This window comes from Copadichromis virginalis, linkage group LG2 (assembly GCF_057382275.1).
Source record: "Copadichromis virginalis isolate Kocher_CV1m ecotype Utaka linkage group LG2, C_Virginalis_male_GT1.1, whole genome shotgun sequence".
Classification (NCBI taxonomy): Eukaryota; Metazoa; Chordata; class Actinopteri; order Cichliformes; family Cichlidae; genus Copadichromis; species Copadichromis virginalis.
Window position 1 is genome coordinate 28,811,527 of NC_140619.1, and position 18,757 is coordinate 28,830,283.

Below are 18,757 nucleotides of genomic sequence, written 5' to 3' on the forward strand. Positions count from 1 at the left end.
AACCTATTAATTTATTTTACAGGGATATTCGCTTGTTACAAAGATCACAAAAAATAACATATATACATTTGTTGTTAAAATTTAAGTCTTCAATTGTACAAAAATACTGCCAGTAAACAGGAAAATAAGCTTGGAGTAAGCGCACAACGTGTCATCTAATGAATACATGTATTTCTGTGATTGAAATTATTTTTTCATGAGGATCACTGTGGTTATTGTTGTTGATTGTGACCACTAGGAGGTGCTACATCGCCACAAAGCCATCATTAAAGGGCAATGACGAGACTTCCAAGTGAGGCTTTAAAACAGTTTAAAAGAAATTTAATAAATGTGCCTTTCTATCTATAAACAAATATAACTGTGAGCTATATTTTTGGGATATTTATGGCTGTGTATCTTTGCAGCAATCTTCTTCTTTTGGCTGCTTCCTTTAGGGGTCACCACAGGAGACCATCTCACCCTGTCCCCCAGCATCCTTCTCTATTACACTGGTGTAAAAGAGAAGTTACTCCTTCACTGCATCCATATGAACATAATTTTGTATCATATATCCCACCTCTGCATGTGTCCAAACGATCTCACCTTTGCCTCTCTTTGTCTCCAAACTGCTCAATTTGTGCTGTCCCTAATGTCCCCCAATGAAAATCTGACGATATTCAGATAAATGCCTGGTCCTGACCCCATGCATTTAGTAAACATTTATTAAAATATATAATTTTCACACATAAACACCATACAGCTGGAAAACCACACTGAAGAACAACACAGAAATTAATTTGAAAAACACACCTCCATGTTTATTCATGAGTTATACAAGATACGATACATTAGAGTATGTACAAAAGTCTCAACAATGAAATATCAAAAGAGAAAATAATACAAATATTTTAATCTTTCTTCCAATAAAAACCTGCATCGTGTCTTATTGCAAGCCAGCTTCTTCAGACTGGCATTACGCTTCAAGTCAGCCACTGGGTGTCTCTTATGAAAGGTCATATTTATAAAATGTGGTGTGAGGTTATTTTGAAATCCGGCAAGCATGTATAGGTTATCTAAGAGAAGTAATGCCAGCATGCCTGTAGAGGTATGCAGTATGTGCAAGGACATTTGTGAGCACTCTGTGCCAGTGTGCCGCTATCGACATACAGTTTGAATGCATACGTTGCTGACAATGAACAGACCATAATCAGTTTTTCTCTTCTGCATCTACAACAGTTCCAAAAACCAAAAATATCACTTTGCACTCAAAACATTTAAACCGCTGTCTCAAGCTTTAATACCCGTTCAGCATGCAGTTACAATCAGACTCATAAACTTCAGTTCCAGAGGAGCGTTCGCCCTAAATCTGACGGCCTTCGCTGTTATCGCGCCACATCTTAAACTTACAAAACTGAGCTGTAACAAAGACAATTGAACCCCTCGCTTCATAAACGCGCCGATCAAGATGCAGAAACCTTTTAAAGTCCGGCAGTAATGACACAAAATCCCAGTGTGTTGCATACCGGCAGCATGCGTGCTCATGCACTCTGCAGCTACTGGAGTTGCATGCAGCTGTGCGGTACACATTCAGCCTGTTCCTCCAGCTCAGGGCAGGGGGTTCCAGCGTTGGCTGGTCGTAAGAGGATGTAACGTGTGCGGTGGCGGACGCCGCCCCTGGAGCAGGGACCCAGACACAAACCCCAAGACGACCAGAGCGACACTTCACAGTCCAATGGCGTTGCTGAGAAAGAGATGAGGAAAATATAAGAGACAGCCAAAAAGGTGTAGAAGTACTGCGATTTACCAAAGACGCAACTATGCTGTGAGTTTCCTGTAGCATTTAAAGGGACTGAGTGCATTCCCATTTTATACTATGATTTAACCAACCAAATACTCATTAAATCACATTTCTATTTATTCAGTAGAGACATAGACTGCTAACCTACTTAAATCATCATTAGATGTGACTAAATGAACCATAATGTGACTTCAATGCAATGAAAAACACAATAAAACCACATTATGTGTCTCTTTGATTACCTGTGCTCTCCTATCCAATCATTCGCATCGATATTTGGCCTTTCAGCATTAAATGTGTCCAGTGGTCATACCTGAGAAGCGGCGGGGACTGATAGAGTTGGGCAGAATGTGGTTGGACATCGCGGTTTGATGGTCACGTGATCTGCTCTGTCGCGTGATCCTTATGCTGGCAATCGGTGGAAGATCCTTCAAGCGTGGATAGTAGAAGGAGTTGGCCGGGTGGTTTGGAAACTGAGAGGTGATCTGGAGAAGTCAACAAAGAGCGGTGAGGCATATCTCATCAGGAGAGCCAGCAGATTCTCAAGACAACTTTGAATGGACAATAGCCCACTTTCAGACACATGCTGGGAAAAGATAGATGGTCCGTTACGCAAGAGAGCCTTCTTAACTGAAAAAACAACTTCATGTCAGACGTGAGGCCTGCCAAGCAATAACTTAAGTGAAGGAATGATATCCCTTAAGCATCCTGCAAAGTTCTAAAAATAAAAATAAGACTATACAAAAATGTACCTAGAACGTAGAGAAGTGTCAGGTTATGAGCACATGATGTACTAGTCCACACTGGAAGCATTCCTACCTTTGTGATGTTTTCTGGAGGGCTGGTGGGGAAGTTGGGAGAGGAGAAAGTGAATCCACTGTCTGTGCCGGCATCATAAGGGTGGAGGTCAACCGTCACTTCCTGTTTCCACTGGTTGCCCTCACAAAGATTTAGGCTGTCCACACCAACAAACCAGTCAGGGCTGGGGATCACCTTCACCATCAGGGACAGCTGTTGATACAAGAGACACTGTTAAGTGAATATTTAAGCTTATAGGCCAGAACTAGTCTTAATCGGTCAAGTCATCGGTTCATAAGCAGATTTAAACTGAGTGGCAAAGCTATAAAGTGCTTTAATGTTGACAGCATGGATGTCTTTGTGTCGGTGTCAGGGTGGAAAAGCTAACTTACAGGGCCCTGTGGGAAAAAATAAATGCCACCTAAACCTAAAAAGTGGCAGCAAGAACTGCAATCAAGCATTTGTAATAATTGGCAATAGGTCTTTCAGATTACTGGGGCTCACCAACTTTGCAGAATTGTTTTAATACAACCCTAGTAAGTGGTCTGCTTATGGTCATCCCAAAGCATCTCCATCAGATTTAACTCCAGACTTTGATTAGGCCACTCCAAAACCTTTCTGTTCATTTTTCAGTCATTCAGAGGTCAGTTTGGGTTTGACTAATGAAATGTGCATGATGATCTAAAACATGTAAGTGCAACAAATATGCAAAAAAAAAGAAAAAAGAAAGAAATCAGGAAGGGGCCAGATACGTTTGAATGAATTGTTCATTATTTTGATTTATTTTCACCCTGCAAAGCATCAGCAGCATTTTGTGTTCAGTCACTATTCTCAGATGTCAGACTATGACGGTGAGCATTTTCCTTTTAACATCAGCGATGATGAAAATGCAGTCACATTAATCATTAATTAGTAGTCTAACTCACTATAGCACAAATGTTACACTCAATCTTCTGTTATTATTTCTGTGGTTACAATCAAAAGTCTAACTGTGGAATTTTGGATGAGAAAAGGCTGACCGAAGGCTGTTTGGGGAAGAAAAGACAAACAATCCATAAAAAACAATAAATCTGATCCCATCAGCACAGCAATATTTTGTTATAATGCTTCTTGTCTTTTAGTATAGTCTAAACCGTAATTATGTGGACAGCCAAGCTCTTTTTGTTCATCAGGCTCTGTGCTTTAGAGCATCCACTTTGTTCTAAAGTAATGCTAAAAACATCCCAGCTTTAATATGTAATAGACGTGATATACTTATATTTCCAAATTACAGGGCCCAGATTTTCGGGGGTTCAACAGCAGTTGGACATTTGGCTACCAAGTGTGTTACATTTAAACATTAGAATATGTACTAAAGAGTTTAGACTGACAAAAAGTGCTTGTCAATATAAGTAAACAACGTGGTCTTCCAGAGGGATCAGAGATAGTTGGCTTGACAGATCAACAGACAGGCATGCACGCAGTAACACTCTCAGAAATAAGCTTACAGTATAAGCCCATTTTTGTCCTGATAGGTATTATCTACACGAAGTTATCGCCTAAGCAACATTACTGGACCTTAAGGCAGCTTTTCAGGGGCCAAAGAGAGTACATATTTTCACTTTTAGGGTTTGTGAGGCAGATTATGTTCAGTTTCTTTAGTATCCAAGTCCTTTAATGTAATCAATTAGATTATGTTCACCTGTGACTCTGCTTCAATCTTCCGTCTGTGTATTTATAGTGCTGCCTTCCCTCTACTGTCAATGTCACTGTTAACTTTACACAATACAAGTTTCTGTTCTCTGGTTTTTAGTGTCTTCTAGCCCCAGGGAGTTTTTACTATTATTTGACTTTGTTTCTCTTTTGTGTTTTGCCTCACAAACATCATCAGCTTAACAAAGGGCTTGCCTTTTGCTCCTGCCCCCCCGTGTCTGCATGTTGGGTCCTTCTTCACCACACACTAACACCTAAACTTGTAAAACCTAAACTTGGGCTCTCTGTGTTAAAGTGGATACATGTGACTGTCCAAATGCTCACTGCGTGAACTATATTACAGGAATCATTCTGCAGAACTATAAATGCATTAAGAATGACATCACGCTCAAAAACACAGCTGATCTCAGGATTTATAGCTCTAAAACTTATAAATGCATGTGAGCTCATGAGCTCACTCAGTTTCCTGTACAGGTTTAGATTGTGTGTTCTCTGTGATGGATGTTTCCTGAGTGCCAGTGACCTCATACAGGAAGTGGCCTGGAGGTCAGCACACACCGAGTTCACAGATGACCAGAAAAAAGCACATCTGAAAACGCCTTCTCACTCAAGGGCCGATATTTGAGGACCTTGGCTAAGCTGCTCAGTCTCAGGGAGGGATTGCTGGGCTTGGCTGGCTTTTGATGGATAGGAAAGGGTGGCCTGGAGGATGGGGGGGAAAGAGCTGGAACAGAAATCAAACTAGTCAAAAGAGACTCAGACAGGAGAGTAGCTAGAGTCAGCATGACACATGAGGTCTGTTTCTTGGCTGTAATTCATGCCAGAGAACAGAAAAAAACAAATCAGAGGTCGCACTCTTGCTTTTATGAATCTACTCATTCACTCTTTCCTTTCTTCCTCCCTTTATTCTGCAAACACCGCTCCTTCATCGTCCTCTTTTTTCAGCCTCCTCTGAAACAGCGGCTTTTCCAAGAAATCATTCCGCTATATCCATCGGGCCACTCAGCAAGGATGTCTTCTCAGGGGTATTCCTCGTCAGCAGCTTGATCAGTCCGCGGATGTTTTGCAACGCACGGGCCAGGAAGTGTCTCCAAAGCATAGACGGTTTCAAATCTCCCATGACCCCTCTCACTTTTTTCCCCAACCCATCAAAACAAACAGCATAGTCATCCCTGAAAGCATGCGACTCTGTCACCTGAATTCTTGCTCTCAAAAAGCCCTGAATTTCCCAACGGGGCTTATTCGTTGTAATCTGTCTGTTTTAAATTACACACCAAGAGCAGAAGAGTCATGAGCAGTGGAGATGGAAATCATATGTGTTTGGGATTTTTTTGCTTTTTAGGTCACTGAGCATGAATGTTTTGGTTGTTTGGAAGAGAAAGGATGGTATTTATAAATGAGCGTGCGGGAGAAACAGACAGAGAAGCACAATAGCAGACTGAGCAGACGACAGCTTCACATCATTCACGTGTGCTCAGCACAAAACCGCCGATGTCACGCTTTCCTTTGCTGTTCTGCCCACAGGTCTAAAAACAGACCATTTGAAAGCAGCCACAGGCATCATATACCTAGATGACAAGCTGCTAAGCTGCTGTCCATGACTCGTACTTACCAACGATGCCCTCCGACCAGGTTGTTTATGATTTTTTTAAGGTCCTCGGGTTCAAGCAGTGCGACAGGCAATAAACAAATGTAGGTCACCAGACTTTCAGGCAGACACACACCTATTCCTACAAGCTCCAGTAAAATGTCCACCCTCTCCTCTATACACCTTTTTCCTTCTTGTTCATCAGCTGCGTATGCCTGACTCATAAAGGGGTTATTTTATTTCGAGTTGTAACTTTTCCACATGGCCATGCCTCAAATCCTTTGCCTTTGTTTAAGGCCCGGCTCCTAAATTTAACCTGAGCCTCAACAAAGAGTCCAACCGTGACTTTTGCTCCCGCACTCGGTCACCATTCAAGATACGCAGCGCTATCCAGCAATGAGTAAAGCCACAACCTTAAATATGGCTCATGTGGGACCACAGCGGTTATCCTCCACAGCTGGTTCTTTAGTGCAACAGTTTCACATTGTGTTTCCTTAGAAAAGGATTTTCCCTGCTAAGCTGCAGTACAGGAAATCTGACACAGAAGAAAAGAAAAGTTTGCAAAAAAAAAATCTTGGTAAACATTTACTTAATTTGGTTCACTCGGGTAGCTGAAGTCACATGAAGATGTTCTGATCACCTGGGATCACTTTAAGGTTGAGCACACGGGTAAAATGATCAAAGCAACCATTAAATGTTGGTGTAGAAGAGGCATGGGAGCATATGTTATTATTCTTGACTGCTTCCAAAATATGGAGCCAGTTGAAGGCTTAAAGCAGGTAAACTGTTAGCAAAAGTTATCTACAAAAGCAGCTGACATTTTCTTGTCTTTATTGGACCATGGGCGAAGTGTAAAAACAGTGTGCTGCTCTTTATATAGTGGGTGTCATCTAGTTGTTATATATTTAATTTCATCATCACATGAAGACAGATTCCAGATTCCACTCGCTATATCGTAACGTTTGCTGTACCAATTTATCAAACTTCTTATCTAACGCTAAGAAAACAGGCAAATGTGTTTCCAGAAACAGCTCCCTGTGCTGCGCGTCATCATGGGTCCGCAGCAGACAGAGCACAGACCTTGCAGGATGGATGTGGGCGTTTGTGGCTGCAGAGCTGAAGCACTTCAGCTAAACATAGGCTGATTGGATAGTGGAAAGAAGTGGTGAAGTGTTTAATCAGAGCAGATGAACGTGGATGTTATGGGGAGGCTGGTCACCAGATGACGGAATAGGTTTAGCCCAGCAGATGGTTTGTGTGACTTACTGCGTCTGAGTATTTATGAAGGTAAATTTGTGCCTACCAGTGAACTCCGGGGATGAATAAGCATCTCTGTGGAGCTGTGCCCGATGCCGTTGGGGATGCCAGCCGTTCGGTACATGGCGCCGACCACGCGCTTCTTCCTGGCCTCCTTGGCTGTCTTCATCAGCTCCACCGTCACTCCGAGTTCAGCGAAGCTCTGAACCCCTGCGCTGGCTGGAGCGCCCTCCTCCCATAGCCGAAAATGACGATTATGGCTGACCGCTAAAGAGAGAAAAGAAATTGAAGAAAGAGGAGATGACAGGAGTAAGATGCTTATTCACTGGAATGCATATCAATGTCAGCGAAGCACCACAGAGCCTCAGCCAGACGATGAGATCATTTCCACCAGTGGAGCCTGCATGTATTTCTATGGCTCTCTCCTCCTTCCTGCACTTAAGCATTTAATTCTAAAGGAATTGCCCACATGCATGTCTTTGGCAATATTGCAAGGTTACAGTTACGTCTTTTCTCCATCTATCACTGAAGAAACCACAACACTGCTGCCAGGAGGTAGGTCAGGAACTCGGATTGGCAGCCAGATGGTGGATAAAATAATAAATTCATAACTTTTACTCTTGCTTTTTCTGATACGTCGGGTCCGTGAGCATTTGCCTCACATTCCTATGTTTTGTTGTGGCTATCTATGAAATCGCTTTGAATGGAGACACTGATTTAGGCTGAACTGTTTGTACCACAGCTTCTGGAGCTACGTTGTTGAATCCCACAGAGCTACTGGCCTGGGCCGGTGGTTTTAAGGGCAAAGTAAGGTTAGCCAGAAACACGTTGACAAATGCTCTGATGGTTCTGCCTTACCTCACTTTTCAGACCCGCGTACAGACGCACGCACGCCAACGCATTTAAGTTAAAACGCCGAACCACACACACACATGATCTGCCCAGCACACTTCACACACTATCTTGTTTCTTTCCAAACTGCGATTACTTCATGCTTAATTACATTACCATCCTAACAAACTTCCCACAAGCATCATTGAAACTTGATAACCCATCACGTTTGAGCCCTATCAAGACATTAAATCCCATTTCCCTCTAATTCTCTTGAGTATTTGTTTTTGGCTATGACAAACTCCATTCCTCCTTTATTCTGTTGGCCGTCAGACCTTCTTCAGGTTGTTTTTTTGTGCGGTGACAGATTTCATCCCCAGTTTTCTTTGTGTCCCCCTGCTGCAGACTCTGAGGCTACTGAAGTCTTTGTTTTTCTTTTCTTGTGACAAAGTCCAATCCCCGGTGCCCAGCACCCTAGAACATTAAAAGCCATTATGGGTGTGTCAGAATCTCTGATGCCTCTGTCTATATGGAGTAAGTAGGACATCATCCTCTGGCAAAGCAGTCAAGCACCAATGGGAGACCTAGAAACCAGACAAAGCTGCAGCCACCACACAGCAGTCCAAGACGCCGCACACACAGATGTGCAGACATCTGCCATCCATCCATCCACAATGTTTGTTTTTTGCTTTTTTTAAAAGAGGGAGAATATAAGGTTGTATCTGGTTCTGCTTATCCTCCTCCTGGCTCCGAGGTGAGTGGTCTGACCCCACCACACCCCAGCTATCATCACCCACCTTCAGCAGCCCCAAACTCACCACTCCAGTCTTTACCGCCAACACTGTGGTAAACCAGCGGAAATGTGGGAAGGAGAGTAGGACTGACTCGAAGAAATAGAGAAATATTAAAGATACAGCTGAAGAGAAGTTAGAGAAACAAAGAGAAACGCTACCATCTGGGAGCGTTTAGGTTGTTTTTCTTGTTGCTCTCAACTTTTTGCTGTTTTGCTCATTAACATCTCTAACCTCTTTTTGTATGCAGTTGTGCATGAAGCTCCTTGATGAGGAACAAAAAATAAATAAACTGCCCTTGGGTGAAGCAGAAGTTGCTTCAGTGTGACTGCTCGTCCAAAATGTCCTTAAGTCTCACTGTGAATGTGATTTGTGCATTTTGATTGGCTCACCTGTTACACAAAAGCTTTACATCGGTAAACTCTTAACTGCTGAAAATAAATGAAAAAAAAAATACTGTGACTCTTTGCTGCTGTTGCGAATCTGAAGTAATAGTGCACATGCAATGGATTATCAGGTGTCACAGTAAAAATTTCCATTTAACATGGATGATTTTCCAGTAACCTGTGTTTCCACCCCCATGGGTCTTTCTCACCTATGAGTTTGGACCACTGTGCAGGGGGTCGGAACAGTGGATACTGCTTTGGGAAAGCCTGAGGGCTCCAGTGACCAGTAAAGACCAGGATGTAGGAAGCAGGACTCTTGGCTGTGCATTCTGTCCCAATGAGCGGTCGCAAAGGCCCAGCAAATGTGAAGCCAAGCTTCACAAGTACGAGAAGGAGCTGCTGCAGCCAGCCACAGGTCAGGTGCTCTGATGACATCATCTGCAAGAAATGGAGAAATGAAAAACAAAAAAACAAAAAAACATTAAAGTCTTTCTCCTTGCTCTGTGCACAATCATTGTAAAAAGAAATAAATAAATCACTGTGGCAAATGGCATGAACAAAAAGCTGCTGAACAAGTCTACCATAAACTCTGTGACATATAATCTTTGTACGTGGGCAAGTAAATGAAAAGATCGCAAGACGAACATTTAGGAAACCAAACCCAGACAATCCCGGAAAATCAGTATGAGTGGGGAAATTCCATATCCCAGCCCTGATATCAAAACACAGCCTTTTTATCAAAGACCAAAGCCCGATGAACTCCCTGACCCTTAGGCTTCCTATTAAAGAAACTCTCCCATTTCTTTGGTCGGGCCAAGAGACTTCTGACAAAAAGCCAATTTCTGGCTACAGGGAAAACATCACGTTGTAATGTCTGCTGTAGACGCCACCTTTAAATAAAACAACATCTCTGAGGATGGATACAAATTTCTGTCTGCTCTACTGATCTCACCGGCTGACCATCCACTGACCACCAGCTGCTGACTCAGACTCACACTCTATTAAGAGGCAGAGGGGCGACGGGGGCAGGACAATTGCTCAAAATGCATTTCAGCTCCATAGGTCACAGTCTAGAAACCCCCATTTGTTTTGAACTCTTTGTGATTTTTACATTCATGAGAACAATATTATTGGGAAATCCACAGAAATTCTGGTGAAAATGCTTTTAGTTGAATTTATTTTTAAATTTGTGGTGTTTTGTTTTTCTGTTTTTTTAATGAGTCTACCGTTGTGGAGAGATAATCTGTTATCTCTAACTAAGTAGCCAACAAAGTAGTCACTACATCCGTCCTCTCAATTTTCTGTTTTATAGCAACAATAACATTATTCACTTTGTTGGAGTGTTGGCCTGGTATTTACTGTCATTGGACGAGCAGAAGAAAATGGATGGCTGTGAATTATAAACTCTCTCCACCACAACTACTTCTATGTTGCATACTGAGGGTAAACAAGTAGTGTTGTTTTCACTTTGTTTTTTAAGATTATTACAAAAAATCTCAGCTCAACTTGCAACTTTGCAATCAAACCAACTATAAAAACCAGATAAACTGCTGGGACAGCTGTTCATTAGCAGAAGTACAGAATCGGCCAATCACAGGGCAAGAATTCTGTGCATTTCTGTGCAGACATAAAATAGAAAGGCAAAATTAAAATTGACTTTAATAACTACTTGTTACAACCAAGGTATGCAGAAGAGCAACTCTGAACCTTGAAGCTGAAAGGCTACAGCAGCAGAAAACCAAATTGGGTGCCGATTTTGTCAACTAAGAACAGGAAGTCGAGGATAAAATTCATAGAGCTCACCAATACTGAACAACAGCAAACTGGAAAAATGTCCCAATTTCTGCTGCAGCTTTCAAAAGGTAGAGTCAGAATCTGGTGTAAATAACATGAAAGCATGGAACCATCCTGCTCTGTATCAACAGTTTGGGCTCCTTCATACCAACTGAGCATTGCTGTTGATCATGTCCATCTGGATGCTTCCAGCCATGTCACAAAGCTCAAATCATCTCCAGATGGTTTCTTGAACATGACAATGAGTTCACTGTATTCAAATGGCCTCCACAGTCACCAGTTCTCAATTCAATAGAGAAACTGTGGGATGTGGTGCAACAGGAGATGTACAGCCAACAAATCTGCAGCAACTCTGTGATGCTGTTGTGTCAACATGGATCAAAATCTCTGAGGAACGTTACCAGCACCTTGTTGTATTTGTGCCATGAAGAATTAAGGTACTTCTGGGGGCAAAACAGAGTCCAACCAGGTACTAGCAAGTAATAAAGTAGCCAGTACACAAAAAGGAAAGACACACAGGGGCAGTGCATTAAAAACTTGAGCAATTGCAAAGGTGGGAAACACACAAGGGCAGGAAGCGGAGGATTAGGAAGCGGATTCTCACAGTGAAGAGGACAGCATTTGTGTTTGCTGCCAGCTTTCAAGGGTAGCTGTAATGACAGAACTTTGAGCAACTGGCATAGCCTTACTGTTGAACTCTTAATGGCAAAGAAAGAGTCCCACTGTCAGAAGAGTTAAAGAAGACGAGCAAGAAGAGCGGCAGAAAATCAGTAGTTGGATTCAGAAGGAAATTCACAGCCTCGGGACCCAAGAGGATTCAAAAGCAATTATTAGCTAGCATTATTTCTCCTAAATGAAAGAACAACCCTGCAGTGCTGTGTGTCATAGTGTGCACGTACCAATTTACATCTAAATTTGTTCCAGATCTGGCTTTTTGATTCCACTTTCAAAATGTGATCTTACAATTATTCCCAAATACCGTCCTAATCCAAACTGGCACCTAGATTAGATGGGCCCAAAGTCATCGACATGCTTCGCTGAGTCGAGCATTTCAAGGGAAAATACACAAAATGACATCACCTCACTTATTGTCTTTTATTTGCAGATCCTTTAGCTCCGTCTCCAGTCTGTAACTTCGAGGCAGATCTTTTTTTCCGTTTGTGTGATACAGAAAGGGAGAGTGGCATTTGTGTGAGTTACTACAGTATAACTAAAACTCCAAGCAGCTGCAGAATGCAGACAGTTAAATTTGGGCAAGTCAAAAACACACACGTGTGTATGTAACACCCCCCCCCCCCCCCCCCCCCCACACACACACACACACACACACACAACACTCATGTCCACATTGTCAGTGAAGTCTATTTTCAGGGGTCAGATAGTATTACTCCTCCAATATAGCTGCAAAACTCCAACTCTGACACTTTTCTGACCGCGTCCTCGCAGCGTGTTTTATCCATTCCCCGTCTCCATTAAATGTCTCCACTGCACTGTTTAACTGCCAGCTGTAAAAAATACCCCACATATGGTGACACACAGAGGTCCCAATTGATCGTGCAGCTCAGTCATCAGATCACCTCACTGACTGCTGCAGCTTGGCTGGAGTCAGATGAAGCTTCAGGATGAGAAGTATGGGTCTCCTTCCAGAGAGTAACTTCAGCTTCTTATCTTATCTTTGTGACTGAAGCTTGTGTGTGGCTTTAACATCACCATGTGAACTTGGTAACTGTGACTGTCCTGTCTGCTCTCTCCACTATGTTTATTAGAGAAAAGGAGGTCAACGCTGTGACAGGGTGATGCAAACACTTACTTAAACACTCTGGACATATATGATCTTTTATTCTGAAATTATTTGTTTCTGATCAACTCTGACCTGCTCTACAGTGAGACTGGTTTATTTGACCCTCTTACGCTCCTTTTGAATTCATCCCATTGACCCCGTAACACACTAAAGAGACATTTCTTGAATTCCCACATGGACACGGTGAGCTTTATCGGTTAGCACGCAGACACACTACCAGCTGATGCGTGCTGCTGCAACACACGCAGAGATAATAGCTTCTTTTTTTTAAAAAAATACACATAAAAGACACAAAAACTGTCAAACACGCAGTTACATGCACGCACACAATTTAGATGTGCACTCACCAGTCGGCACAGACAGACAAACACAGCGGTGTTTCTGTCAGGCACGAGACACAATAAAACAAGGGGATGTGGCGCAGAGCCAAACTTAAGCGGCTGCCGCCCTCCGGGCACATTTACTGTGCAATTAAAGTGGCTTCAAGCAGAGATAATACACACATTCACCTCAGCTCATACACAAAGGCATTCGGTTATGAACACAAAAGCACAGATTTGTTCACGCAGCCAGAGGTACGTTTGTTTTTAACAAGAAAATGGAAAGGGGATAATTTGCTTTTGTGGCCAAGATTTTTCATGAAAATCTTTTACGGGGCAACGGCCGGTTTAGGAGTTTGTGTCGAGAAGGGAGACACATCAGTCTGTCTTAAATTAGCCTACTTCTGCGCAACCATTTCATTCATTCGTGCATACAAAGAGAAAACGCAGTGAGATGTGCATCACATCTGCTTCTCGTGTAGCTGGAAGGGAAATTATGATACCTGGTACAAAAGAAAAGTGAGGAGGCACTGCCTGAGTTTGGCTTTCCTGACGATATGGATTTATAATATGAAAAAAGAAGAACTAAAAATCAGCTGTGAAACAGAAAAATCTAGTCGAATCATTCCTGCAAGGGAAGAGTTCAGTGATGGGAAATTGATTCATCTCTTTATTTACTTGAATATTTCAATCACTGCCACTTAACACAAATCTGCTACATTTCAGAGAGAATAGTGTAATTATTAGATACTTTACTAGCTAGTAGCAAGATCACAAATTAGTTTTGTGTACAACCAACCTTCAGTCTGGGCTTTTTAAATGCATGCAGTATAACATAACGCTGAATTTGCAGAATTAGATACTTTCAATTGAAATTTGATGTGTCATATGATTATATTACATTATATTTCAGAGGCAATACTGACAAGGTTAAAATTATACATTTACTTAAGCAAGATTTTCCATTAAAGTGGGTATTTGGGTTAAACTCACCCAGGCTTTCTGTGCAGTGAATGAATGAAGTGTGTGTTCCCTACCTGTGCTGGATTATCAGTGACAGAGAGAAGCTGCAGCAGACTCACAGAGAGGGTACAGCTCCACTTGCTCCCTATTGTAACCGGTTTTCTGGTGCAGCCTTATCAACCTTTATCCCTCGGTTGCCCGTCTTTATCTCTTTCCAAATTTCTCTCCTCCTCCCTTCTCCGTATCTCCTCATGTTACCCTTTCTCTCTTCCTTTCTCCTGCTTTCTCCTCCCCCTCCTCGTTTTTTTTCCCTTTTCCTCCCCCTACTTCTCCTTGTATGGAAAGGCAGTTAACAGCCTCACTCCTCTCCCCTCTTTTCTCCCTCTTAGCCTCTCTCTCTATTCTTTCAGTGGCTGTGTAAATTCAACAGGCACATTGCTGACAAGGTAATCAACACCACCTTGGCCTCTCTCTCTCTCGTCATACCCCGTTCAGCTCTATGTATTATCTTGCCCCCGTTTTTCAGCTCAAGCTGTCAGACTTGAGAGGTGTAGAGTTGCTGAATAATGGCAGTAAATTAGAAAGAGAAAGAAGCGGGGCTTCATGCACAGACATGCAACCTGGATAACAGATGAGCTCAGTCTGGACAGAAACATGGGCTTTTATTTCTGCAGTGAATGCACTGATTGGACACCGCAGATAACCAAAGAGTTTAAAGTGGTTCCTGTCTACTTTTTTTCCCACCCCTTTCAAATAGTTCTCCTGTCCTGTGGCCTATCCATCTGTGATCTCAGTTGAGGAACCCCATTTCCTCAGGTCAGAGTGTCTAAGTATGTGTGTGTATATGAGAGAGTGAAAGAGACGTGTGGCCACCAGGTCCCACAGCTGGTAGACACATGGACGACCAGGGAGGTTTCTGTTGCCGGCCGCCACAAACTTATCAACGTGTCAGAGGCTGAAACTAAATAAGACTGTTTGTACGCGGTGCAACAAAGCAGCCTGCGTGTCATCAAAACACACACCCTGCTTGGGCTCAGTGTGGACCGAGCCTTGCCACTCTCAAGACATGTGCTATCAGCTTGACCTGGCAAACATCAGCCAGAGCAAGAAGAAAACAGGCAGCCATGTCACTATATAGCCCTAAACCTTCCTGGAATAAGAAGGGATGAAGAGGCGAGGGCAGAGGAAGAGTGGGGTTAGATGTGGATCGGGTAACAATTTGGACTTTGTGTCCTGCAGTTATAAACAATCACGCAAACACCATCAAACACATCTGTTTCCACTACTACTTCCTCACCAGCTCTATCTATCTATCTATCTATCTATCTATCTATCTATCTATCTATCTATCTATCTATCTATCTATCTATCTATCTATCTATCTATCTATCTATCTATCTATCTATCTATCTATCTATCTATCTATCTGTCTGTCTATGCTGATGCTGTTGAAAGTAGGTTACGGGAAATAAGCATGACTCCCTTGCTGCTGCCTGCTGATTAATGACAGTGAGCTTAGCATCCAGACTGACTTACCGCGTTAATGTGAAATGTCAGTGACACTCTATCAGCTGCACAGGTGTGCATACGTGCATGCAATCAAACACACTGCACCCACAAAACGACCTCAGTTTTGACCCCACATTGGGAGGTATGCCGGTGGACACTGACACACGTGTGCCTGCAAACCTATGTGGGAATTGATGAATGCTTACATTACCATAACACATGCAGAGCTCACGGTTAAGCTGCGCTCTCCAGCGCACACACACACTCAAAAAGTCTCGCTTTAGGACACCGGATACAGCAGCGGATTTGCCTGACTGACGCAAATCGGCAAGATAGCTGGAGGTTTTCTTCCTGTCGGTCACGTGCTCACATCAGTGCTACACGAGCCAAGCGAGTAGGGCAATGAAAGGAAAACCGTGAGCTAATCACAGAGCGTTGTGCGTGGGACATACTAGATCCACTATGTCAGCCTCACTGCCATGAACAGTCTGCACCCCTATAACAGGAAAGAACAGCAGGGAGAACAGATGGATTACACCGATACACGGTGCATGAGACCAAAACCAACAATGTGTTCATCCATCTCTCAACTCCTCAGCACATCTTTACCCTCCCTCTGCCACGCAGCTTAAACTCATTTATCCCTGCAAGAGATAAATATTTAAAAACAAGTCACAAATATATACTCGTTCCCTAAAACACATGGGTGTGGAGATGTTACCGATCAAAGAGGAGTTGGCACGACAGAACAGAACATTTTGGTATAGGTTTCGATGTTTTGCAAAATGAAAATAAAAACAGAATCCAATAATTTTTAAATCATCTAAAATACTGTAAATAATTGAAATGTGAAAACTGAGAAATTTGTTTATTTCTTTGACCCAAAAAACACTATTTGAAGAGGATGTGACAGGGTCATGTTTACCCCTGTGTTACATCAGCTCATCTTTTAACAACAGTCTATAAGAGTTCGTGAACCGAGCAGAGCGACTGCACTAGCTTTGCAAGAAATGTATTTCCCAGTCTTGCTTGACAGAAGATGTTAGGTTCTCAACAGGGAGATTTGGGGCCTTTGTTAAAATGTATTACTCATTTATAAAGACACATACAGCTCATTTCATCTGTCCCCAAACAGACCCTGATTCGCTGCAATGGTAAGAAAGACCAGTGAAAATTTGTGATCAAACACCACCTCAGATTTCAAAGTGTGAATACATTCTCAGAAAGTGGGTCGACATCTTTAAAAATTACACATATTTTGAAAAGTACTCCAAAGAACCAAAATTTTCACAACAGCCATTATGTATGTCCAACCTTTGGACCTCGATTTTTTAATACAAATCGTAGATCTGCATGATTTGTGCTGATTTGAGATGGAGTGACCCATAATTACCTCAGAGTACCGTAAATGATGAACTGAAGCAGAGCATCTTGTTTTTTTACGTCTTGTCTTTGAATTTGTAAATCGTTATTTGTGCTTTTGAAACCCATTTTACTATACTTGCCATTATTTTCAGTATATTTTTTTTATTTACATAGATATATCACATGTGTAGCATTCATTAAATTGTTTAGTAAGTTTATTTAATTGTTTAGTAATAAGAACAAGATCCCGGATAGAAGCGGGTGAAATGGACTTCCTCCGAAGGTTGGCTGGCCTCTCCCTTACAGATAGGGTGAGAAGTTCGGCCATCCGGGAGGGGCTCAGAGTAGAGCCGCTGCTCTGGCGCCTCCTGGGTGAGGTGTTCCCGGCACGTCCCATCAGGAGGAGGCCCTGGTGCAGAACCAGGACATGCTGAAGACATTTCTTTTTCTCATTTAGAATTTAATACAGCTGTATTTTCTAAATTCTGTATGCTTCACATTGTTTTGTTGTTTTTACTTACGTTTTGCACATTATCTCAAATATTTAAGTTATGTTATCTGTGATAAAGTCCCCTGTATTACCAAAGTGATGTTTTTTTTTAACAAAGTTGAAGTCGAAGATAAATTAACTATCTCAGAGTATCAGAGTACCGGATTCATTCATTTTAAATTGAAAGCAAAACTGGTATCTTACTGATTCGGTTACTAGAAAAGAATGAAATTACTCCAAAGATGCCAAACAGCTTTGAAGGTAGGATCCCTCCACATGAGGGGACATCAATCTGCCAGACTAATTTATCATAAGGGCAAGCACGCAACCAATATGAGACACATGTGGGTCCGTCAAACCGCTCCCCTGTATAACCAGAAAGACTCCAAACAGTTTTATTTCTTAACGTTTTCAACTCTGTATCTAAGACCTCTGTGTTGTTTTCTTTTCCACTCAAACCTGCAGATGACTCGTTTTAAAGAGTAGTTAAATGAAATTACTGACCTTGCAGAAGCAGGGCAGGAACCAGTTCTCACATTTTACTGGCCTGACCTGAAGGACTCCCTCCTCCTCTGAACTAAACAAACAAATAAAAAAAAATGTGTTGGCACAGCATGGGAACTGACAGATGTCGCAATGGTGTGTTTGAAGTGTGTGTGAATCAGGTCTGGTAAATAATACCGTTGGCACCCTGGGCCTGCTTCATCTGCACACATGGTTACATAACACAGTATATGCTTGTCACTCTCTTAAACAAAAACAGTAAGTAGGGCTGATACTACCTCTGATGACTGATAATAATTTTGTAGTTTGTATGAACTGCAATTAAATTTGGTTAATTTTATTTGAACCATAATTTAACCAAGAAATTTTAGAAAATAGACTAAAATCTCTTTTTCTTTATACATCTATCTTCCAAACACAACAACATTCAGGTATAGCTGCTAGCATATACCTCAATACCATTATTGAGCTAAAGTGGTACATATGGTTACTATTAAACCTTGAAAACTAACCTTTTAAGAAAAAAAAGCCAAGACCCAACCTAGCTATACAGTAAAACAATTCTAAAAAGCACATAAACAGCTGAAATTGAGTCACTTTTGATTATTGAGGCAAGATGCTCAGAGCTACATTAGCCGCTACTAGCATAGTAGCTGCTTTGTTGGTAGTGTGGGTGCCAGGAAAATGCATGCAGTTATTAAAATATGTGTAAACTTACATGGAAATACATCAGTATGTAAGACAAACACAGAGTTTGTGCAGTTTGAACACTCAAAGTCAGTATTTGGTGACTTAATTCTTCAATACAGTCTGAAATTTTTTAGGCTGCTTCGAAGCTCTCCAGCTCTTCTCTTTTTTGGATATTGACTGCCTTTTGCTCTGTTTTCTGTC

The 18,757-nt window shown here is 42.0% G+C and overlaps 1 protein-coding gene across 3 annotated transcripts; it reads right to left on the minus strand.

Moving 5' to 3' along the window:
- Nucleotides 1-777: 777 nt before the first annotated feature.
- spon2a (spondin 2a, extracellular matrix protein) lies at nucleotides 778-18,532 on the minus strand. Of its 3 annotated transcripts, XM_085477619.1 has the most exons (7): nucleotides 18,379-18,532; nucleotides 17,867-17,939; nucleotides 9,330-9,558; nucleotides 7,159-7,379; nucleotides 2,597-2,788; nucleotides 2,091-2,262; nucleotides 778-1,720 (listed from the first exon to the last, which is right to left on the minus strand). In XM_085477619.1, the coding sequence occupies exons 3-7, from the start codon at nucleotides 9,556-9,558 to the stop codon at nucleotides 1,533-1,535; spliced, it is 1,002 nt and encodes a 333-aa protein (XP_085333745.1). In that variant the 5' UTR covers nucleotides 17,867-17,939; nucleotides 18,379-18,532; the 3' UTR covers nucleotides 778-1,532. The 3 variants fall into 3 exon arrangements, with proteins under 3 accessions (XP_085333745.1, XP_085333754.1, XP_085333735.1); XM_085477628.1 differs by lacking the exons at nucleotides 17,867-17,939; nucleotides 18,379-18,532 and adding an exon at nucleotides 14,118-14,233; XM_085477609.1 differs by lacking the exons at nucleotides 17,867-17,939; nucleotides 18,379-18,532 and adding an exon at nucleotides 14,073-14,233.
- Between the last annotated feature and the right edge of the window lie 225 nt (nucleotides 18,533-18,757).

What these genes read in the sequence shown, in the direction of transcription:
- spon2a (XM_085477619.1), bottom strand. Translation starts at nt 9,558, where the DNA reads ATGATGTCATCAGAGCACCTGACCTGTGGCTGGCTGCAGCAGCTCCTT. An exon ending in ACAGTGGTCCAAACTCATAG is followed by an intron (nt 7,380 to 9,329) that starts GTGAGAAAGACC and finishes TTCTCTCTTTAG; the next exon opens with CGGTCAGCCATAATCGTCAT. An exon ending in TTCATCCCCGGAGTTCACTG is followed by an intron (nt 2,789 to 7,158) that starts GTAGGCACAAAT and finishes TTGTATCAACAG; the next exon opens with CTGTCCCTGATGGTGAAGGT.